A 25366-nucleotide genomic window follows, 5' to 3' on the forward strand; every position below is an offset into this window, starting at 1 on the left:
GAAAGCTAGCATAACCTTTATACCAAAAGCTGTCAGGGACAGTGTAAGAAAGAAATTGTAAACCAATTTCACCATGAATATGACTATTCTTGGGTCAAGCAGTAATTTCCCTAAGGGATAAGGGCAATTCAAAAAGTAAGAGCAACTTGGTCCAACTTTTTTTGCTCTGAATTCCATATTTATCAAGTCACGCTGGGATCTGAAATATTCCTTTCTAAATGGCCTTAAACACTGGGATGAAAGGAACCCGTAAGACAACTGGTCAGGTTCTGGGTCACACATATTTCCCAGAATAAGGAATAAACTGCAATTCCTCCTCATAAAGCATTCTCTGATAAGCTAGTTTGGGTGATTTCATTAACCAGGGCTTGAAAAATCCTTAAGTGAACTGACCAAGTATGGAGGAGGTGCCTCGCACACCCTAGGCTCGGTAGGAAGTTGCTCTGCCCAGCAGAGGCTTTGTGACCACGGCGGAACAAACTTTTACCCAGGACACTTTGTTATGTCTGGGGAAAGGAAGGTGACTGCCTCTCTAATGGAGACCAGCAGCCAAACCTTCATCCCTCATGTCTTTTATTGAGGAGGATACATATGAAAGATACAAGGCTAAAATTCATAAATTGTCTATTGTATTCAGGTGTTTGACAGTAACAGATAACATACACTAATTTGGGAGTCACACTGACTGATCAGAGTCAAGGTCTATAAAACATTAGGACCAGGTGCAGGGTTCTATATACTCCCTGCTAAAGATAGCTTACACTACATTGCTGATAAGGAAAGCAGAGCAAGTTTTAAAGCACAGTGAGCTTAATAAGCGCTCTTTGATCTAAATCCCATGGCAACCCTCTGTTATGTTCCGCACACAGCCTTATGTTGAGACTTAGAGACAAGCACGGTCAGGATGCTGGCAGCTCATCATGCTCAGGCTGGGGCTATAGTTCCTTAAACCATGAGGAGTGGTTGCCCACAACCAAGCATGTTTTTAAACTCAAGACCAGTTACATAATTTGTGGGACTCAGTGCAAAACATAATGCACTTAAAAATTATTAAGGATTTCAAGATGGCAACAGTCAAACATTAAAGCAAGCACAGATCCTTCTAAGCTCAGTCTTGTGTGACTGCACAGGTCACATGTTAGCTTTGTCTGTAGTCCTAGTGGACCAAACCCTGGTTATAAACTAATATCAAAGATTACTTTGATAAACTAATATCCAACATTTACTGCTATTTTTTTTCACAAGGATATTTACAAACTGACTTGTCAACAGGTAGAAAGTAACACATCAGAAGGAATGGTCTGTGTAGAAGAACTGGTTAAACGCTTACCTCAAACCTCTCTTGCTCCATCCTATGATGATCCTCGAGTTGTTGTTCCAGATAAGCCAGATTTCTAAATTTCTCCAGATAAATGTCATACTGCTTTTGCAATTCCTCCTCAACCTTCTCATATTCATCCATAAAGGCTGGCCTAGAGTGATCAAATGAAATAAAAAGTGAAAGATAAATCAATATATAGTAGTTTGAAATGGTTTTCTTTGAAAAGCCTTGAATTAATCTGTGAAGGTGCTTCACTCTAACAGCTTGAAGCTAATTACCCCTTTTCTATTCCTTCCTCCCAAAACATTTTTTAAATAAAAAATATGTCATTTTTATAAACTTCAAATAATGCTGAAAGTATCAAGAATAAAGGAAAAATTACTCATAATCCCATTACCAGGTCGAGTCGAGTCGAGTCGGCAGCCGTCCGTCTCGAGAGACGATGGTGTAGCCTCTTAAGAGTCTATCTGCACCGCCGAGAATGGTTGTGCAGTCCGACTTGGGAGTGACACGGTATCTGTCTCCTCCCGTGTTGAATCGACATCTTGCGATGACGCTGGAGTGTCCTCTCCAGTGAAGCTGAAGCTACAGAGCCTGGGCAGGGTGATATGGAGGGTCTGCTGTTGCCCATGCAACAGACCCCCCCTCTCTTCGCAGCTGAAGGATCCAAGGGAAAGACGGAGTCAATACAGCTTGGCTTCAGGTGCGCCGCAGGAGTTGCCGGTGTTGACTACAACGTCAAACCGCCTTAGGGACTCCGGCTCCGGATTTTCTGTCGGGGTTTACTCCCTTAGCCTTTCCTCTGAAGAGGTATGCCGCAAGGCAGCGGAGGTTTTTTGGAATCAGAGTTTTCCTTCTCTGATTACCAGGTATAAGCACTTAATATTTGACACACTTCCTTCCAGACTTCTCTATACATAGGAAGTTATTGAAATGCACCTTTTAACAAACATTAAGTATATTACCTTAAATCAGCAATTTTCAACCAGTGTGCCATGGCACAGTGGTGTGCCACAAGAAATTTTAAAACATGTGATACCCAGCTATTTAGTCGGGGGCACTGACCTTCTTCCCTTACATTATCAAATAAAAAAATCACAACAACAGCCAACACAACAGTAGCCTTTCGGTGTAAATGAATCAAAATTACATCTATTTTTTTGTCAGATCAGCAAAAAATATAATATTTTTGGGGTGTGACACAGAATTTTAGTATATTATTTGTGCCACGAGATGAAAAAGGTTGAAAATCGCTGCCTTAAATGAAGCTCTACAGTCTTTTTTCTTACTCATTATGCCATAGATTTCAATAGAGTTTAAAAATTAGCATATACTGTACACAGCTCTCAAAATCAATATATGCATTATCTTAGTTGGGCATAATACTCTGCTGTCTGGATGTTCCAAAATTTAACTAGTTCCCTAAAAAGGGAAATGTAAATTGCTACAAATTAAAGTTAAGTTTTTAAACAATATAAAACTGAAAACCAAAACCATAACATAAGCAATTTTAACTGGTTTGCTGAACTACTGTCTTCTCTTACTAAAGGGAAAACTCTGTTCTTTTAAAACTATAAAGGTAAATTAAAAAATAATTTTATAATCTTTTGTACTAAAGAAAAACACAGAAACATAGAAACTTTTCTATTAAAAGGATTTCAGGCTTAACAAAAATGAATTTACACTTGAAAGGCAGAACTTTTTAATGAGACAAATCTATCTGGTGGCCCTGATTCGAGAGGCAGGAATGTGGTCCCTTGGCTGGGAGGAAGCCTTTAATGCTCCATGGATAACTGGCTGCTTCCCACAGGTGCTGCCTTCCCACAGACCTCAGGACAGTAGCAAAACTGGGGGCCAGTCACCAGTACCTCAAAAGAGTGAGATGCATTTAGAGTACATACAGCTTCTGGGTAGGGGAAAGAGTAAAGAGAGAAAAATAAAAGGAAACTGAAAAGAGAATGAGTAATGAAATGGGAGAAAGAACAACAACAATAAAAAAAAAAAACAGCAAGCAAAAGAGGGTAAAAACAAGAGGTAGGGAATGGGGAGATGGGGAGGAGGAGAGGAGGAAAGTAAGAGAGAAAGAGAAAGACAGAGCCCTGGCTGGTGTGGCTCAGTGGATTGAGCACCAGACTGCGAACCAAAGGGTCGCTGGTTTGATTCCCAGTCAGGGCGCATGCCTGGGTTGCAGGTCAGGTCCCCTGTTGGGGGCGTGTGAGAGGCAACCACACACATTGATGTTTCTCTCCCTCTCTTTCTCCCTCCCTTCTAAAAATAAATAAAATCTTTAAAAAAGAGAGAGAGAGATCCTAGAAAATAAGAGGAACATATTTGAAAGGCTCAAATGACCTAGAAGCTGTTCTGCACCACTGTCATCTATCCACATTCCCTGGAAAACATACTTTCAGTGAGGGAAACTCAGAAGAAAGATGAATTATTGGTGAGGAAATAAAAGTCTAAGATCTACTTAAACCAAGAAATGGAAGTGTGTTTCTATTTCCACCTAATTTACAGCAAGGCCAGATCTTAGGAGACCAAGTTGTGTATAACTTTTACCATCTGGATTTACTTACTTTGCCTTGAGTTCCAAGAAGCTATAAAAGCTGAATGTAAGTTCAAAAATTAAGCAGTTTTCCAAACATATTGAAAGGGACAGAGAATGAGTTTAGTGATGTGACTGTTTGAACAAGCAATACATGTACATTGTGAAGTAGAGAATGCAAAGCTTCTTCCACTGCTTGAAGGGTTAATATCACTGACAATATATTCTCTTAGTCTGTCTGAACTTACAAAAACAGCTTTCTATTCATTCTTTGGGTGTTCATATCTACCTGACACTCTGTAGAGTCTGGAGTCGCTTGCGGTTTCTTTCCAGTTCTAATTTCCTCTTTTCAATTTTGGCTTCTAAATTAGCTTCATCAGAGGCCACGTTATTGAGCAGGTCTTTAGTCTTCTGAACTTGTTCCTACATTTAATAGAAAATGAATGAAACAATGTGCCAATAAGGACCTCCAACTTGACACTTGGAAAGGTGGAATTTCTCAACTCCTCAGGCACAGCAATATCATGATAAACAAAAACAAAAGTAAGCAATCAGAGCGAACTCTCCCTCAAGTCATTACTTATTTAACTAGCTATTCCCAGAAGGGGAACAGCACAGGGGAACAGACAAAATTATTTATCCTCCCTGCTGCCCACCATTAGAAGAGGGTGTTTCTGCACAAGGAACCAAAGGAAGATGGAAAGAACAGTGCCCTAAGCACTGTGGAGAGATGCTCGAGGCCTCCTGTGCTACTCATTTGTTTAGACTAGTCACATATCACTAAATTGTGAGTCTGCCTCTATTTACATCTTGTCAGGCTACTCCTATAGTTACAAACATCTGACTTCTAGAACATACAGGGGTAGACAAAAATAGGTTTGTGGTTGTTTGTATGGAAAAAGGTATGCAGGTCGTGATTATTACAATAGCTTTACTAACTCAAAAGAATGTCACAATGGCACAGTGCACTTAGGTACAATTTCTTAAGAGCTCAAATTGCCGAATTTCATTATTTATATGTTTTTGCAGTCTACTTGCTATACTCAAGCATACTTTGGCACAGACTTCTTGCCTACTTTTGCCCACCCCGTATGCACACACAAGTATGGCTTTATTTAGGAGGGGACAAAAAAAACCATTAGCTGGTCACACTCTGAAACCTACTGCCTGCTGGGATTAAGATAGAAGGTTCCTTTTCTCTCTCCTTGGCCACTAAACCTTCACTACAGACTGCAAGAAACAAAGAAACCACTCTGAAGTCAGAGAGAATGTGGCTATCTCAGGCACAGGAAATCAGCCTCTGGGAGGGGGCCTGGGAAGCAGTGCGACAGAAGCCCTCGGGCAGGAGGCTGAGTAAGAAAGTGAAAGGGATGACGGATCACTGAAGAAAACCACAGGCCTCCCTGTCCTCTTGTAAGAGCAAGTTCATTTGAAGCAGGGGTAGTCGAAGTAAATGCAGTGTGCCTTCACATTCGTATTGTCTGAGAAGCTGGCCAGGTTGGGACCTGTAGTTCAGACTTGCAATCTTTGGTATTAGGAATAATGCCTGGGATGCCACCAGCTGAGTGTGGAACTGCCTTCTCCAACTTCAGGCTCTCCGACTCTACTTTAAGTTCCTGATGGCCAAGATGGGGCTATCCCCTCTAGTACTTTGCACATGTGTAGTACCAAGACAGGGAGCAACTCTATCTAATACATAGAGACAAAAACTGGGAGGCAGCCAAAATGAAGAGACAAAGAAACATGTCCAAAAAAAGAACAGGACAAAACTCCAGAAAAAAAACTAAACAAAATGGATACCAGCAATCTACCAGATGTAGAGTTCAAAACACTGGTTATAAGGATGCTCAATGAACATTGGGGAAGAGTATATGAACTGAGTGAGAACTTCAACAAAGAAATAGGAAACATAAAAACACAAACAGAAAACATTAAAGAACCAGTCAGAAATGAAGAATATATTACAGGAAATTGACAGCAGAGTAGATGAAGCAGAGGATCAAATCATCATTTTGGAAGACAAGAAAGCAGACTTCCAGCCAAGATGGAGGCCTAGAGAGACATGTTGGGTCTCCCTCCACAACTAAGAAAGAATATAACTACCTCAAAACTAGAGACAACCAGAAGTTCCAGAAAATCAAGCTGCATGGAAGTCCAACAAACAAAGATATAAAGAAGAAATACTCATCCAGACAGGTAGGAGGGGCAGAAAGGACATGGTGTGCTGGCAGCAGTGGTGGCAGTGGCAGGCTGGCAGAAAGTGCAGTCACACATTTTAAAAAGGGGAGAGGGACACTTGGGGAGTGTTCCCAGCTCCTGACCAGACCGTGCAGCTCACAGTCCCAGTGCCAGGGAAAATTAAGCCTCATTGCTTCTGACTGTGAAAACCACTGGGAGTTGGGGTAGAGGAAGAAATTGCCAGTCTCTCAGTAGTCTGCTTGTTTAAAGGGCTTCCATGGTCCTACAACGTCCGCAGGCCCACCCACTCTGGGAACAATGGCCAGGGCAATAGCTAGAGAGGCACCAGTCCCATACGAAAGTGGGTGAAGTGCCTGGAAAAGGGGCAAGTGCTGAGCAAGTGGCATGGTTCCCTCTCAGACCCCTCCCCCACATACAGCGCCACAACGTGGTGAAACGAGTCGCCCTGTACTGATGAATCCCTAAGGTTCCGCCCCTTACAATGTAACAGGTGTGACAGCTCTACCTAAAACACAAAGACAAACATAGGGAACTGTCAAGATGAGGAGGACAGAGAAGTATGGCCCAAAAGAGGGAATGGATCAAGGTTCCAGTGGGAGAACTAAGTAACAAGGAGATAGCCAACATATCAGACGTAGAATTCAAAACACTGGTGATAAAGATACAAGCTTAACAGATAAGCTTGAGTATGGCAAATGCAGAAGGGAAGAAGTGAAGGCTATGCTAAATGAAATGAAAAAAAACCCCACACAAAACCAATGGTGAAGGGAAGGAAACCAGGTTTCAAATCAATGATTTGGAACATAAGGAAGGAAAAAACAGTCAACCAGTACAGAATGAGGAAACAAGAAATGAAAAAAATGAGGAAAGGCTTAAGAACCTCTGGGACAACTAGAACACATGCCAACATCCAAGTTATAGGGGTGCCAGAAGGAAAAGAGGTAGAACAAAAAATTGAAAGCTTATGTGAAAAAATAATGAAGGAAAACGTCCCAAATTTGGCGAAGGAAAGAGACATACAAGTCCAGGAAGCACAGAGAGTCCCAAACAAGCCAGACCCAAAGAGGACCACACCAAGACACATAATTAATATGCCAAAGGTTCAAGATAAAGAATCTTAAAAGCAGCAAGAGAAAAGCAGAGAGTTACCTACAAAGGGATATCTATAAGACTGTCAGCTGATTTCTCAAAAGAAACTTTGCAGGCAGGAAGGGATTGGCAAGCAGTATTCAATGTAATGAAAAGCAAGGACCTACAACCAAGATTACTGTATCCAGCAAATCTATCATTTAGAATGGAAGGGCAGATGAAGTACTTCCCAGACAAGCTAAAGCTAAAGGAGTTCATCATCACCAAGCCATTATTATATGAAATGTCAAAGGGACTTATTTAAGAAAAAGATCAAAACTATGAACACTAAAATGAAAACCAACTCACAACTATCAACAACTGAATCTAAAAAATAAAAACAAAATCCAGCTAAGCAAAGCAGAATAGGAATAGAATCATAGGTATGGGGATCATTTGGAGGGTTATTAGCTGGGATGGGGAGAGGGGGAGAAATGAGCAAATGGTGCAGGGACTAAGAAGCATAATGGGTTGGTACAAAATAGACAGGGGGGGTGTTAAGAATAATATAGGAAAGGGTGAAGCCAAGAACTTATATGCAGGACTCATGAACATGAACTAAGGAGGGTAGGATTGCTGGGGAAGGGGGTGTTGGGAAGAGGGAAGCAAAGGGGAAAAATTGGGACTACTGTAACAACATAATCAATAAAATATACTTAAAAAACAAAACAAAGAAACAGAAAGACAAGGAAGCAGAAAACACCCAATCAGAACAGCAAAAAGAAAAAAGAATTAAAAAAAAAAAAAAGAGGCTAGTATAAGGCAGCAGTCCCCAACCTTTTCAGCACCAAGGACCACTTTTGTGGAAGACAATTTTTCCATGGATGAGGCGTAGGGGAGAGACAAGAGCAGGGAATGCAGGCGATAATACAAGCAAAGCTTCACCACTTGCCCACTACAACAACGGGAGGAGCTCAGGTGGTAATATGAGTGAAGCTTTGCTCGCTAGCCCACCGGTCACCTCCTGCTGTGTGGCCCAATTCCTAATAGGCCATAATCTGGGTATTGAGGACCCCTGATATAAGGAGCCTCTGGGACATCTTCAAGCATACCATCATTTGCGTCATGGGGCACCAGAAAAAGAAGAGAGAGTGCAAGAAATTGAAAACCTATGTGAAAAAATGACAAAAAACCTCCCTATCCTGGTAAAGGAAATAGACATATAAGTACAGAAAGTGCATGGAGTCCCAGACAAGATGAACCCTAACAGGCCCACACCGAAACACATCATAATTTAAAAATGCAAAAGGTTAAAGACAAAGAGAGACTCTTAAAAGCAGCAAGATATCAATTTTTTAAAAAAAGGACTTGAAAAGCAGCAAGAGAAAAGCAGTTAGTGACCTACAAGGGAGTTGCCATAAGACTGTCAGATGATTTCTCAACAGAAATTTTGTAGGCCAGAAGAGATTCACAAGAAATATTCAAAGTGATGAAAAGTAAAGACCTACAACCAAGATTACTCTACCCAGCAAAGCTGTCATTTAGTACTGAAGAACAAATAAAGAGCACCCCAGACAAGAAAAAGCTAAAGAAGTTTATCCTCACCAATCCACTAAAAAAAAAAAATCATAAATATGAATAATAAATGACAGTACATATCTATCAATAATTACTTTAAATGCAAGTGGCTTAAATGCTCTAATCAAAAGTCATAGGGTGACTGAATGGGTAACAAAATGTAACACTTACATATGCTTTCTACAAGAAACTCACTTAACATCAAAAGATACACACAGACTGAAAGTAAAAGGATGGAAAAAGTTATTAAAATGGAAACAAACAAAAACCAAAAAGGTGGGGTAGCAATACTTTTACCAGACAAAACAGACTTTAAAAATAAAGGCCATAACACAAGACAACCCCCCGCCCCCCGCACCCAGCAATTCCACTTCTGGGTATTTATACAAAGAAACCCAAAACACTAAATCAAAAAGACATATACATCCGTATGTTCAATGCAGCATTATTTACAGTAGCCAAGATATGGAAGCAACCTAAGTGTCCATCAATAGATGAATGAATAAAGAAGTTGTACACATGTACAATGGAATATGACTCCACCATGGAAAGAATGATATCTTGACATCTACAACAACATGAATGGACCTACATGATATTGTGCTGATTAAATTATAAGTCAGACAGAAAGACAAATGCCATATGATTTCACTTATAGGTGAAATCTAAAAAAACAAAATGAATAAACAGAACACAGACAGACTCAGATGCAGAGAACATTTTGATGGCTGCCAGATGGGAGCAGGGTTGGAGGAATGGGTGAAGGGATTAAGCAGTGCAAACTGATACAGAATACTCAGTCCTGGGGATGTAAAGTGCAGCACAGGGAATAGAGTCAATAATATTATAATAACTATTATGGTTTCAGAAGGGTACTAGATTTATCTAGGTGATCACTTCATAGATATATAAATATCTAATCACTGGGTTGTACACCTGGAACTAATACAATATTGTATGTCAAGTGTAATTTAAAAAATTAAAAAATTATCTATTAAAAAAAAAAAACCACCAGCAGAGATGTGAGTTCACTTTCACAGGAAGACAAGGTGGGTCTCCTTTCTGAACAAACAACTCAAGCTGATGGCAGTTATTTTCCTGAATCAAAGTCAATTAAGATCTAGTGAATTTACCTGACCTCAAAATAAAAACAATTTTTTAAAACATATCTGTTCCTCAAGTAAGATCAATGTGATCTTTCTGAAGTAAAAAACTCCTTTTAAGCATCCACATTGTTGTTATATTTTTGTTTTTAGAATTACCAAGTATCATAGATATTTTCCAATAATGAAAAGATATCTTTTTAAACATATACTTTTAAATTTCATTTTTCAATTATAATTGACATATTATATTAGTTTCAGGTATACAACACTGTTTAGACATTTATATATCTTATGAAGGGTTCACCATGATAAGCCTAGCACCCACCTGGCACCATTCATTGCAGTTACCATACTATTGACTGTGCTCCCTGTGCTGTACTTCCCATCCCCGTGACTATTTTTGTAACTGGCAATTTGTATGGCTTAATGCCTTTCACCTTCTTTGCCCAGCCCTGCAACCCCTCTCCCATTTGCCAACCATCAATTTGTTTTCTGTAGCTATGAATTTGCTTCTCTTTTATTGTTTTTTAGATTCCACATATAAGCGAAAATTATATGGTATTTGTCTTTCTCTGTCTGACTTGCTTCACTTAGCATAATACCCTCTAGGCCAATCCATGTTGGAAACAGCAAGATTTCATTCTTTTTATGGCTGAGTTATATTCCATTGTGTATGTGTGTGTGTGTGTGTGTGTATCACATCTTTTATATTTATTCGTCTATTGATAAACATCTAGGTTGCTACCACATCTATTATTAACTTTTAATATGTTTTATTGATTATGCTGTTAGTTGTCCCAATTTCTTTTCTCTTGTTCCCCTCCACTCAGTGACCACCCCTCCAGTTGTCGCCTTCCCTTAGTCCATGCCCATTGGTTGTGCATCTAGTTCTTCTCAACATATTCCTGTCTACTCCACTCCCTCCTACTATGCTTCTTAATTCCTGCACCATCTCCCTCCCTTTCCCCACTTCCCCCTCCCTCCTGACCTCCCCCCATAATGTTCCCCATACCTATAATTCTTTTACCACTCTCATTGCCTACTAGTTTACCTTTGTTTCAGTTCCCTAGCTTCTGTTGTTGGTTGTTGTGATACAGTTTTCATTTTAATGTTCATACTTTTGATCCTCTTTCTCCTAAACAAGTCCCTTTAACATTTCATATAATAGTGGTTTGGATCTGATGAACTCCTTCAGTTTTACTTTGTCCTGGGAGCACTTTCTCTGCCCTCCTATTCTGAATGACAGCTTCGCTGGATAGAGTAATTGTGGTTGTAGGTTTTTACTTTTCATTACTTTGAATATTTCTTGCTGGTCTCTTCTTGCCTGCAGTTTCTTTTGAAAAATCAACTCATAGTCTTATTGGGACCCCTTTGTATGTAATTCTCTTCTTCTCTCTTGCTGCTTTTAAGATTCGCTCTTTATCTTTAATTTTTGACATTTTGATTATAATGTGTCTTGGTGTGGTTCTCCCTGGGTGCAGTGTTTTTGGAACTCTGTGCTTCCTGGACCTGTAAGTCTATTTCCTTCACCAAGTTAGGGAAGTTCTGCTTCATTATTTTTTCACATAATTTTTCAATTTCTAGTTCTTCTTCTTCACCTTCTGGCAACCCTATGATTTGGATGTTGGCCCGCTTATAGCTGTCCCATAGGTTTCTGAGCCTCTCCTCATATTCCTCACTTTTCATTTCCTCTTTCTGCACTGGTTGACTGTTTGTTCCTTCCCTATGTTCCGATTTGTTGATTTGATCCCTGGTTTTCTCTCCCTCATCACTAGTTTCATATGTGTTTTTGTTCAGTTTAGCAGGACTAGTCTTCATTCCTTCCCCGTCTTGTTTAAGATCTACTATTAGGTCTGTGAGCATTCTTATAACCAAAGCTCTGAACTGTGCCTCAGAAAGATTTCCTATCTGCTGCTTCGTTAGATTAGATATTTGCTGTCTGGTCAGCTGCATCACCGGGATCTCTATCATGATCTGCGCCATCTTGAACAGTTTTGTGTTTACCTTTGCTTCCTGGGCAGGGCTGTCACACCTCCTATGCTATAGGAGGCAGAGCCCTGTGCACTCATCACAACCAGGCAACCCCTCTCATCATGCTGTGGCATTTTCTGTGGGGGTGGGCATCCAAGATGGATTCCTGCCATTCACTCTCCGCTGAGAGACCGGGAGCCTCCTCCTCCTCCGTCCCCACCCCCTCCAGGCCTCACAGTCCAAGGCAATGGGGGTCTGCCTTCCCTGGTGTTGGAATTGCAAGCTGATGGGCTTGGTCTGCAGCTGAGTGTGCTCCCCAGGCACTTCTCATCTCCCCTTAAATATGGGTGTCTGTGCTTACCACCATCCTGCTGCCATTGCCGCTGCTAGCACAGCTTGAATTCTTCATCCCAGTTTCGCCCCTCCTACCCGTCCAGACAAGCACCACTTCTTTATAACTTCATACATTGGATTTCCATGTAACTTTATTTTCTGGAACTTCTGGTTATTTCTAGTTTTGTGGTAGTTGTATTCCTTCTTAGTTGTGGAGGGAGATGGAGCGTGTCGGTTTAGGCCTCCATCTTGGCCAGAAGTCCTCTATTATTAATTTTTTGAGGGATCTCCATACTGTTTCCAGAATGGCTGTACTAATTTACAATCCTACCAACAGTGTGGTAGGGTTCCCTTTTCTCCATTTCTTCGTCAACACTTGTTTGTTGACTTATTGATAACAGCCATTCTGACAGGTGTGAGGTGATATCTCACTATGGTTTTGATTTACATTTCCCTTGGGATTAGCTATATGGAGAATCTTTTCATGTGTCTGTTCATGTCTCTTTGAAGAAATCTCAATTCAGGTACTCTGCCCATTTTTAAATTGAATTTTTTTTTTATGTTGAGCTTTATAAGTTATGTTTCAGACATATCCTTTGCAAATAACTTCTTCCATTCAGTAGGTTGCCTTATTGTTTTGTTGATTGTTTCCTGTGTGATGCAAAAGCTTCCTAGTTTGATGTAGTCCAATTTGGTTTTTTTTGCTTTTGTTATCTATTGAAATACCATCTTAAGAGGTATTCACCAAGTAATGAACTGTAGTCTCATCTGCCTGTTCTATTTTTCATATTACTTAGTGCTAAAGGTACATTCATGCCATGTTAAGTTGATTCAGCCTGAACAATGACAAGCACAAGATCATCATGTTAATATTTCCAAAATTTAGAAATGATCATAAACTTACAAACAGCTGGAGTATAATACTGAATACAAAGCACTTTTTCTTGACCTAGGTGAGTGAGTTGCTGACCTGATGGCCCATCACTTTTAGATACTTTAGTGTGGATTTCCTATGAATAAGAACTTTCTCCTACATAACCACAATAAAATCATCAGAACAGAAAATGAACACTGATGCTCTACTGCCATCTGATCCACACATCCACCCAAGTTTCCCTATTTGTCCCCATGAAGACCTTAACAGCAGATGGAAGTCACCCTTATCATTCAGTTGTCATGTCTCCTTAGCCTCCTTCAATCTGGGTTGGTTTCTGAGCCTTCCCTGGACTTTCATGACCTTTTCACTGTTGAAGAGTATAGGCCAGGTTATTTATAGGATGCCCTCAATTTGCCTTTGTCTGATTAGCTTCAGATTATGAATCCTCAGCTAGCACAGATATAACTACATTATATCACATGTGCATAATTTTGATTTGTTCCATTACTGGTGATGTTCACTTTGATCACTTGATTTAAGGGGGTGTCTTTCAGGCTTCTCCTGTGAAGTTACTTTTGGCCCCTTTGTAATTATTTGTATTTTATGGGGATCTACTTTGAACTATGTGAAAAACCAGCTATCAATATATTCACTTATTTTTTTATATCAGTGAGAACTCATGGTCTCCCATTACTATTATTATTATTATTATTATTATTATTATTTGGTGCTTAAACTATCCCTGGTTTTGCCAGGGGAAGCCCACTCAAGCTGGCTTCTGTGTCCTTTGGACAGATCCCTTTCATTCTTGGAGCACTTCTTTGCTTTCTGGAACAGGATCTTGCAATTTCTTTTCCCAGTTCTGGAGTAAGCCATTTCTCACCAAGAGCCCTGGTTCCTTTTAGCGGAGAATGGCATCTAGAAGATTGGGTGCTAGATGTGCTCAAAGCTAAGAAATGTATGGGGACTTCTGGCCAAGATAAAGGCCTAGATAGACATGCTACATTTCCCTCCACAACTAAGAAGGAATACAACTACCTCAAAACTGAAAACACCCAGAAGTTCCAAAAAATTCAGCTGCATGGGAGTCCAACAAACAAAGATATAAAGAAGAAATACTCATCCAGACAGGTAGGAGGGGCGGAGCCAGGATGGAAAGGAAGCAGTGTGGTGGTGGAGGCAGCAGTTGTGGAAAGCACAGTAACATATTTTAAAGTAGGGACACCTTGGGAGTGCTCCCAGCACCAGACCAGGCTGCACAGTTCAAAGTTCAAGAACTGGGGAAAATAAAAGCACATTGCTTCTGACTGTGAAAACCAGTGGGAGTTGGGATGGAGAAAGAAACTACTGGTCTCTCAGCAGAGTCCACTTGTTTAGAGGGCCCCCATGGTCCTACAACATCTGCAGACCAACCCACTCTAGGAACCATGGCCAGGGCAATAACTAGAGAGGTGCCAGTCCCATACAGGAAGTGGAAGGAGTGCCTGGAAAAGGGGCAAGTGCTGAGCAAGCGGCATTGTTCTCTCTAAGACCCCTCTCCCACATAAAGCACCATAATGTGGTGAAATGGGTCACCCTGGACTGACGATTACCTGAGACTCCACCCTTTACAACGTAACAGGTGCAACAGCTCTACCTAAGACAGAGGCAAAAACAGGAGCATGTCAAGATGAAGAGACCAAGAAGTAGGGCCCAAAAGAGGGAACAAATCAAGGTTCCAGTGTGGAACTAAGCAGCGAGAAGATAGCTAAACTAACAGATGCAGAGTTCAAAACACTGGTGATAAAGATGCTCACAGACTTGACAGATATGCTTGAGTATGGCAAATGCAGAAGGGAAGAAGTGAAGGTTATGCTCAGTGAAACGAAAGAAAATCCACACAAAACCAATGGTGAAGGGAAGGAAACCAGGGTTCAAATCAATGATCTGGAACATAAAGAAGAAAAAAAGTCAACCAATACAGAATGAAGAAACAAGAATTGAAAAAAGGAGGAGAGACTTAGGAACCTCTGGGATAACATTAAACGTGCCAATATCTGAATCATAGGGGTGCCAGAAGGAAAAGAGGAAGAACAAGAAATTGAAAACTTATGAGAAAAAATAATGAAGAAAAACTTCCACATTTGGCAAAGGAAATAGACATACAAGTCCAAGAATCACAAAGAGTCCTAAACAAGCCAGACCCAAAGAGGACCACACCAAGACACATAATTAATATGCCAAAGGTTCAAGATAAAGAGAGAATCTTAAAAGCAGCAAGAGAAAAGCAGAGTCACCTACAAAGGGGTGCCTATAAAACTATCAGCTGATTTCTCAAAAGAAACTTTGCAGGCAAGAATGGACTGGCAAGAGGTATTCAAAGTGATGAAAAGCAAGGACATACAACCAAGATTACTTTATCCAGCAAAGCTAACATTTAGAATAGAAGGGCAGATAAAGTGCTTCCCAGACAAAGTAAAGCTAAAGGAGTTCATCATCATCAAGCCATTATTATATGAAATGTTAAAGGGACTTATTTAAGAAAAAGATCAAAACTATGAACATTAATATGACAACAAAGTCACAAGTATCAACAATTGAATCTAAAAAAAAAACAAAATGAAACTAAGCAAAGCAGAATAGGAACAGAATCAAAGGTATGAGGACCATCTGGAGGGTTATCAGCTGGGAGGGGGAAGGGGGAGAAATGATGCAGGGATTAAGAAGCATAATTGGTAGGTACAAAATAGACAGGGGGATGTTAAAAATAATATAGGAGAGGGTGAAGCCAAAGAACTTATATGCACAACCCATGGACATGATTGCTGAAGTAAAGGGGGCTACTGGGCAGAAGGGAGGAAAGGCGAAAGAAACTGGGACAACTGTATCAGCATAATCAATAAAATATACTTTAAAAAATGTATGAATGTGTATGTGGGCATGCATATGCATGTGTGTATATAATTACTGAACATGTGTATCAAAATTTATTCCTGTATCTATCTTTACATACATTGAAAACCATGCACTTAACCAACACCTCCAATTTCATGGTTTATTCTCATTTTCTCCCTTTTCATATTTGTAACTCCCTTCTCCAACAGTGAGAAACCTGGCCTCTGTTATCTTTAATAAATAGAGTATGGGAAAAGTAGGTTTAGTTATTCGCAGAGAAAACAATAAAATAATAAAAATAATACAAGAATAAACCTTGTTTCATGTATTCACAACTATATGTACTTATTTGAATCAATCTACCTATATGTAATCAATCTCCCATCTTGGCTGCCCTCTCCTTCTTACCCAGCTATGGCTCTGGTTCCCCATGCCTGGTCTCCCAGGGGGTACTTATTACCATTTTATAACAGGGTCTTATAAAAATCTATCAATCTTAGAATTTTGTATAACTCTCAGCAAACTGTTTTATGCCTATTCCTAATTTACATATCCCCCCTGCCTGTGTCTACTGAATAAAATGAATCTTTAATGTCTGAATACCTACTATATGCCAGAGACTATGCATGACACACACTGTCATAACGAATGCTCAAAGGCACCCTATGTGGCAGGCATTGCCATTCTCCCCATTTTACAGATGAGAAAAGTGAGGCACAGAGAGGTTAAATAACATGCCTAAGATCACATGGTGGGATTCAAGCCCAAACAATCTGAGTCTAGAGTGCCCCTCATTATTTGCCTTCCAAATGGATGAGCAATAATAATTGATCAGTGGCTGAGTAGTAAAGGGTGGTGATCATTTTATTTATTACAGTGCTGTTAGAATTAAGAAAACCTAAAAATCATTTAAATGCACAGCAATGAGGAACTGGTTAAATAAAGTGTGAAGAGTCCCTAAAATTTAATAGAATTATTGAAGTATGAAAATTGACATATTTTTGCCACGCCAGGTAGCTCAGTTGGTTGAAGTCTTGTCCCAATACACCAAGGTTGCAGTTTGATTCCGTCAGGGCACATACAAGAATCAACCAATAAACACCTAAATAAGTGGTATAACAAAGTGATGTCTCTCTCTCTCCCTCTGTCTGTCTCAAATCAATTTTAAAAATTAACAAATTTTCAATAACATAAGAAGCTGCTCATATTTTTAACAACAGGAAAAATAATAGTAAGTGACTTAAGTATTCTGGAATGTTCTCTAAATTTTTCATTTCCCTACTAACATAATTTCCTTGTTACTAGGCCTAGCTTGTTCTGTCTTATGGAGGCAAGAAATCAATATTTTTGAGGCCCAGGCACAAAAACATTAAATAAAAGGAAAGCAATTAGCCCTGACCAGTGTGGCTCAGTAGGGTGGGCACCATCCTGCACAATCAAAGGTCACAGTTTCAATTCCTGGTCAGGGCACATGCCTGGCCTGCAGGTTTGGTCTCTGATCAGGGCACGTGCACGAGGCAACTGATCGATGTTTATCTCTCACATGGATGTTTTTCTCCCTCCCTTCTCCCCTCTCTAAGTATAAATAAATAAAATAAATCTTAAAAACAAACAAAAAAACCCGAAGTAATCTTACCAAAATATCTTTTATTGCAATTCTCATCACTTTTTCAGTCTCATTTATTTCTAGGGGTCTGGCGATTGCTTCTGTTCTCAGTTCCTATGGGAAAAAATGAAATAAAATTACATATATTCTCAAAGAGGAATTCTTAAAACCAGTCTCCAGATCTAGATATGGCTTATGGTCTGGCTCCTATAAGTTTCATTAAAACGTGGGTCTTATTTCCAGTCAAGATGGCAGCATAGGTAAACCCAGTACTCACCTCCTCCCACAAGCACACCTAAAATTACACCTAAACAACAGAAGAAACATCATTCAGAATTGCCTGAAATCTAGCTGACTAGAAGTCTTACAGCTAGGGAATTAAAGAAGCCACACTGAGACTGGTAGGACAGATGGAGGTACAGAAAGGGCTGGTCCCTACACCCGTACGTGGCAGACAAAAATAGAAAGGGATATCTCAGCTGCAGAGGCCCCCCCTGAAGAGTGAGAGATCCTATCTGCACACTAGGCCGCCACCCAGGGTTCCAGTGCCAGGAAGAAAAGTCCTCATACTTTCTAGCTATAAAAACCAGTGGGGATTGAAGCTGAGAAAAACAAAGTTTCAAGTGTTCTTCTTAAAGGGTTCATGCACAGACTTATACCTTGGACTCACTCTCTCTGATCTCCAGCACTGCGGCAGCAGCTTGAAAGGCACCAGGGACATATGGGGAATTGCCTGACATTGGGGCAAGAGCTGGGGGGAGGCAACTTTCTCCCATACAGAAGTGATGGCAGATGCCACTGTTCCTTTGATGAGCCCGCCCCCAACAGAACCAGCAAGTGGACACCATATTTGAGACTCCATCAACCTATCACTGTTTGCTCCACCCTAGTGATTCCCTGAGGCCCTGCCTCACCCAACTTTTGAGCCCACCCAAGCGGTTTTCAGTGGCTTTTCCATATGAATGGCCTATCTTGACTTATGCTTCAGATTTTCCTAAAATCTCTCAAATAAGCAGCATCTGGCCTCAGCATACCTCACACCTCTCACTATGTGGCCCTAGGCCCAGCACTAGCAACAACCAGCCTGGTTTGCAGCTTGGCCTCACCTGGGCACCTGCAAGCCCAGCACAATTAGCAGCCATCCTCAAATCACTTTGTAGATCATGCCAAGTGGCCCCAGGCAAAACACAGGCAGCAGAGGGCCTTGGCTTGCACCTCCCAGGAAGCACCACAGGCAGCAAAACCAATGGACAGCTTCAGATCACATCAAAGCACCACTACCCAACCAACTCCACAAGAGACACACTAAAGGGGCAGACTCAGCGGGCACCAGTGCCCCACTGAAATAAGCCCTGCTCTGTGAGATGAGCCCCAGAACAGCTGATACTCTACTGTGGTTAGAGCCAGTCCCTGTAGTTGACTGGCTGGGGAGTAAATCCCTCCCGCTGACATGCCAACAACAATCAAGGCTCAACTATGAGAAGTGTATACACAGCCCACATGGAGGGTGCACCCTGAGTGCCCAGCTTGGGTGATAAAGGAGGCTGTGCCACTGGACCCTATAGAATACCTACTACATTAGGCCACTCTACCAAGACCAGGAGATGTAGTAGCTCTACCTAATACATAGGAACAAACAGAGGGAGGTGGCCAAAATAAGGAGATAAAGAAACATGTCCCAAATGAAAGAACAGAAGAAAACTCCAGAAGAAAGAACTACACAAAATATGATAAGCAATCTATTAGATACAGAGTTCAAAACACTGGTTATAAAGATGCTCAAGAACTTAGTAAGAACTTCCATAGCATAAAAAAGGACAAGTGAGAAATGAAGGATACATTAACTGAAATGAAGAATACATTACAGGAAGTCAACAATACAGTAGATAAAGCCAATAATCAAATCAGCAATTTGGAATATAAGGAAGCAAAAAACACCCAATCAGAACAGCAAAAAGAAAAAAGAATCCAAAAACATTAGAATAGCATAAAGAGCCTCTTGGACAACTTCAAGCATGCCAACGTTTGCATCATGGGGGTGCCAGAAGGAGAAGAGAGAGATCGAGAAATTGAAAACCTATTTGAAAAAATGACAGAAAAATTCCCTAACTTGGTGATGGAAAGATACACACAAGTCCAGTAAGCACAGAGTCCCAAACAAGATGAACCCCAAGAGGCCTACTCCAAGACACATCATAATTAAAATGCCAAAGTTAAAAACTTTGCTCTTAAAAGCAGCAAGAAAAAAGCAGTTAGGTACCTACAAGAAGGCTCCCATAATACTGTCAGCTGATTTCTCAACAGAAACTTTGCAGGCAAGAAAGGACTGGCAAGAAATATTCAAAGTAATGAAAAGCTAGGCCCTACAACCAAGATTACTCTACCCAGAAAGCTGTCATTTAGAATCAAAGAACAGACACAGAATATCCCAGACGAGAAAAAGCTACAGGAGTTCATCACATCAAACCAGTATTATATGAAATATTAAAGGGTCTTCTTTAAGGAGAAAAAAAATATGAACGGTAAAATGGCAATAAATACATATCTTTTAACAACTGAATCTAAAAAACAAAATAAATGCACAAGCAGAACAAAAACAGACTCCTATATAAAGAACATTTTGACAGTTGCCAGATGGCAAGGGGTCTAAGGGAGGGATGAAAAGGTGAAAGGACTAAGGGGTACAAATTGGTTGTTACAGAGTGGCCATGGGGATGTAAAGTATAGCATAAGGAATATGGTCAATAATATTCTAATAACTATGTATGGTGTCAGATGGGTGTAATATTTATTGGGATGATCTCTTAATAAGTTACATAATGTCTAATAACTGTGGTGTACACCTGAAACTATAATAACATGTCAATTGTAATTGAAAAATAAAAAATGATTGAAAACTTTTTAAAAATGTGGCTCTCTGATGCAAAAACATTTTCACCATCACCTTCTCTAAACGTCTTCTGTAATTCAGCTGCCAACCAGGCCTCTCTCCAGTGTTCCTTTTCACCTATAGGCCCCTGGTCCCCACAGCACAATGACAACTTACCATCCCTCATCTTTTCTCCTAAGCTTGCTTCTTTACTTGCATTTTGTTTAGGTGACCCCTAAACCAAGTGCAGTTCAACTTGCTGTCCGAATCCCCTGCCAATCTCTACAATTTTTTTTACAATTAAGTTACTCTAAGCTGTCATTGGCAAGTTCAATCAATGAGAAGAGTGGCCTTGGCTCTGCCCCTAGAATCAATCATAGACCAATCAAGGGAGGCATTTGTGCTTATTATACCAGTACTTGGAAACTGAGACATGTATTTTAATGTGGATGCAGTTATGAGATTCCTAAATCACTTTATCAATCTCTGTCTTGTGCTTCCTTTATTGCATAGTGCACCTTATCTCCCCACTAGTAGAAAACTATTGAGGAAAGGGTTTAAGACTTATTCAAGGCTCAGTGCCTTGCCTGTGGTTAGTGTTGATCCTCAATGAATATTGGTTGAGTATATAAAAAACAAAACTGGCTAGGGAATCTTCCTCAGATGATTACTGTACACAGCATTTGATAAGGGTCTCACGGCTTCCATTGCAATAGTTCAGCCACTGATTGTTTCATGAACTCATTACAGGACAGTGCTAAAAGGGTCCCCAGTGGAATCTTGATTAAGTCTCACAAGGAAGCCACTGCTCCACTGACAAATAGCAAGTGATCAGCTCTTGTCTCTACAGAAAACATAGAAAGTTTGAAGTTGACTCATTAGTTATCTAAATTAGCTATTAGAGCCCTGACTGGTGTGGCTCAGAGAGTTGGAGTGTCATCCCATAGACCAAAGGGTTGCAGGTTCGATTCCCAGTCAGGACACATGCCTAGGTTGCGGGACTGGTCCTGGTCAGGGAATGTGCAAAAGGTGGTTGATTGTTGTTTCTCTTTCACATTGATGTTTCTCTCTCACATTGATGTTTCTCTCTCCATACCCCCGCCCCCACTTCCTCTTGTTCTAAAATCAATAAGCATATCTTTGGGTGAGAATTTGAATAATTAATTAATTAATTAAAAAATAAAATAAAATGAATTAGGTAGTAGACATTAGTGGTAGTTTTGTTCTGCCAACTGCACATCAGCAAGTGGCAACCATTATATGAAAGCAGACATAGTAACCTGGCATCCAAGTCTACCATTTCCAGTCTTCTAGGGCAAAAATAAAAGAGAAAAAAATACCATTATACTGTAGTAGCAAGGCCAGAACACAGGCAAGGAAGTGAAAGGGTCATCATAACTGATATCTGATGGGAATGAAATGAATTAAATGTATTTAATTTAAAAACATTAGATGAGAGCATGTATGTTTCAAGTGCCATGAAGCCTTACAGGTAGGTAATAATGAAATAATATTGCATTTCTTCTTAAACCAGTGGGTCCCAAACTCTGATACACACTGAATACAGCTTTAAAAACTGAATGCCCCTTTATGATAAAAACACTCAGCAAGTGGGAATAGAGGAAGCATATATGAAAAACCTGCTGCCAACATCATACTCAATGGGCAAAAACTAAAAGCATTTATCTTAAGATCAGGAACAAGACCGCTTTCACCACTCTTATTCAACATAGTACGAGAAGTCCTCATCAAGTGATCAGATAAGAAGAAGAAATAAAAGGCATCCAAATTGAAAAGAAGGAAGTAAAACTGTCATTATTCACAGATGATGTGACAGTGTACATAGAAAACCCTTCGGATTCCACCAAAAAACAATGTGACATAATAAGTGAATTCAGCAAAGTAGTGGGATATAAAGTCAATATTCAGAAATCGATGGCATTTTTGAACGCCAACAATGAATTATCAGAAAGAAAAACTAAGGAAAAAATCCTATTTACTATAGCAACAGCAAAAAAAAGTACCTAAGAATAAATCTAACCAAAGAGGTAAAAAGACTTGTACTTAGAAAACTACAGGACACTAAAGAAAGAAATTGAGGAAGGTACAAATAAATGGAAGCGTATACATGTTCATGGACTGGAAAAACATCATTAAAATGTCCATACTACCCAAAGCAATCTACAAATTCAGTGCAATTCCTATTAAAATAGCAATGGCATATTTCACAGACCTAGAACAAATATTCCAAAAATTTATATGGAACCAAAAAAGACCCCATACAGTCTCAGCAATCTTGAGAAAGAAGAATAAAGTTGCAGAGATCACAATACCTAATGTCAAACTATACTACAAGGCCACGGTAATCAAATCTTGGTACTGGCATATGAACAGATACATAGATCAATGGAACAGAATAGAGCCCAGAAATAAATCCATGTTTTTATGGTCAATTAATATTTGATAAAGAGGGGCACAAGCATACAATGGAGTAAAAATAGTCTCTTCAATAAATGGTGTTGGGAGAACTGAACTGGTACATGCAAAAAAATGGAATTAGACCACCAACTTACACTGTACACCAGAATAAACTCAAAATGGATAAAATACTTAAATGAAAGTGGTGATACCATAAAAATCTTAGGAGAAAACACAGGTAGTAAAATTTCAGACATCTCATGTAGCAATATTTTTGCCAATATATCTCCTAGGGCAAGGGAAATAAAGGAGAAAATAAACAGATGGGACTACAACAAATTATAAAGCTTCTGCACAGCTAAAGAAACCATCATCAAAACGAAAAGGGAACTGACCGTATAGGAGAACATATTTGCCAACAATACATCAGACAGCAGTTTAATCTCCAAAATATATAAAGAACTCATACAACTCAACATCAGGAAGACAAATCCAATAAAAATGGGCAAAGGACCTGAATAGACACTTCTCCAAGGAGGACATACAGAGGACCCAAAGACATATGAAAAAATGCTCGGCATCACTAGCCATCAGAGAGATGCAAATTAAAACCACAATAAGATATCACCTCACACTTGCCAAAATGGCTATCATTATAACTTAACAAGTGCTAGCGAGGATCTGGGAAAAAGGGAACCTTGGTGCACTGCTGGTGGGATTGCAGACTGGTGCAGCCACTATGGAAAACAGTATGAAATTTCCTCAAAAAATTAAAAATGGAACTGCCTTTTGACCCAGCGATTCCACAGCTGAGAATATAGTCTAAGAATTCTGAAACACTGAATCAAAAGAACTTATGCACCCCTATGCTCATAGCAGCGCTATTTAAATAGCCAAGAATTAGAAAAAGCCTAAGTGTCCATCAGTAGATGAGTAGATTAAAAAACTGGTACATTTACACAATGGAATACTATGCAGCAGGAAAAAAGAAAGGAGTTCCTACCATTTGCAACAGTGTGACTGTAACTGGAGACTATTATGCTATGTGAAATAAACCAGTCGGTGAAAGACAAATACCATATGCTCTCACTTACAAGAGTAATCTAATGAACAAAATATACTAATGAGCAAAACAGAATCAGAGGCATAGAATCACAGAACAGACTGAGAGCGATAAGAGGGGAGGATGGAGGAGGGGACTGACTGAAAACAGGTGAAGGGATTAGTCAAAGAACATATATGTAGAACTCATGGACAATGGTATAGGGATTGACTACGTAAGTGGGGGTGGGCTGGGTGGAGGGGAGCAAAGGGGAAAAAATTGGGACAACTGTAATAGCATAAACAATAAAACATTGATAAAAAAAATTTTTTAAAACACAAAAACTGGATGCCTGGCTCTCATCCCCAGACATTCTGAATCACTGGGTTCTGGGACAACCTGAACATCAGGTGATTTAAAAGCTCTATGGGAGTCCTCTAGAACCAGACTCTTAAACAGTTTCTTAAACATAATGGATGGAGCACACTCCTTGAATGACATTAGCTAGAAGAGGATTACAAATAAATTTAAACTGTTAACATTAACTTCAACTGATGAATAGTGACTGCCTAGATTATTGGTTTCCAAACTTCGCTATGAGTTAGAATCACACAGAAGACTTTTAAAACCTCCAATGCCCAAGTCACATTTCATACCAATGACATCAAAATAAAAGACCAGCATCAGTAGTTTTTTAAAATCCCCAGGTGGCCCTGGCCATGTGGCTCAGTTGGTTGGAGCATCATACCATACACTAAAAGGTTGTGGGTTTGATTCTTGGTTTGGGCGCATAGGAGGCAAACAATTGATGTTTCTTCTCTCTCTTTCTCTCTGATCAGTAGACAATAAATAAATAATAAAAATAATCCCTGTATGGCTCAACTGGTTGGGCATTGTGCAAAGTGAAGTAGCCAGTTCAATTCCCCAACAGGGCAAGTTCCTGGGTTGTGGGTTTGGTCCTGGTGAGGGTGTGTGTAAGAGGCAACGGATCGATTTTTCACTCCCTTTTTCTCCTTCCCTTCCCCTCTCTTTAAAAAATAAATAAGTAAAATCTTTAAAAATAAATAAATAAAAATAAACATCCCCAGGTGATTGCATTGGGCAGCAAGGTTTGGGAACTATGTATGGCTCAGAAGAGGATTCTGCTGAGAAGCATGATGATCAGAAAAGTCTCCCATGGACACAGAAGAAAAGTTTCAGCAACATATTTGCCATTCCTGAACTAGAAGTCAAAGGCATTAAAAACAGACCAGTACCCACTGGAAGCAGGAATAGCAGCTAACACTATATATTACTTTCTCATACATTATCTCATTTAATCAGGTTCAGTTCAATAAAATCAAAAGAACAGGGGGGGAAAAAAACCTTAAAATATCTGCTTAGCTGAGAAAGTATATAAGTTATCTGAGCACTGCTTACCCTCAACTCTACCTCCTTGCCCAGCAAGTCATACAGAGATGCTCCTTTGGAAGTGATTTCAGAAGCTAGCTGCCTGGCTGCTTTCAAATCTGCAATCTGGAAGAAAAATATCAAAGACAGGATCAGTGATAGGCTTTTAATAG

The 25366-nt window shown here is 39.9% G+C and overlaps 1 protein-coding gene across 5 annotated transcripts in view; it reads right to left on the reverse strand.

Annotated features, from left to right (window-relative positions):
- IFT38 (intraflagellar transport 38) overlaps positions 1-25366 on the reverse strand; it is a 52705-nt gene that overhangs the window by 18813 nt on the left and 8526 nt on the right. For all 5 annotated transcript variants that reach the window (XM_090279164.1, XM_090279163.1, XM_090279162.1 and 2 more), the window contains exons 5-8: positions 25224-25319; positions 17506-17589; positions 4153-4286; positions 1331-1472 (exon numbers count right to left, since the gene is read on the reverse strand). In XM_090279164.1, coding sequence (XP_090135290.1) covers positions 1331-1472; positions 4153-4286; positions 17506-17589; positions 25224-25319 — 456 coding nt within the window. The remainder of the gene's footprint in view (positions 1-1330; positions 1473-4152; positions 4287-17505; positions 17590-25223; positions 25320-25366) is intronic.

The sequence above is a fragment of the Furipterus horrens genome, unplaced genomic scaffold (genome assembly GCF_987537825.1).
Source record: "Furipterus horrens unplaced genomic scaffold, mFurHor1.1.pri manual_scaffold_5, whole genome shotgun sequence".
NCBI classification, from domain to species: Eukaryota; Metazoa; Chordata; class Mammalia; order Chiroptera; family Furipteridae; genus Furipterus; species Furipterus horrens.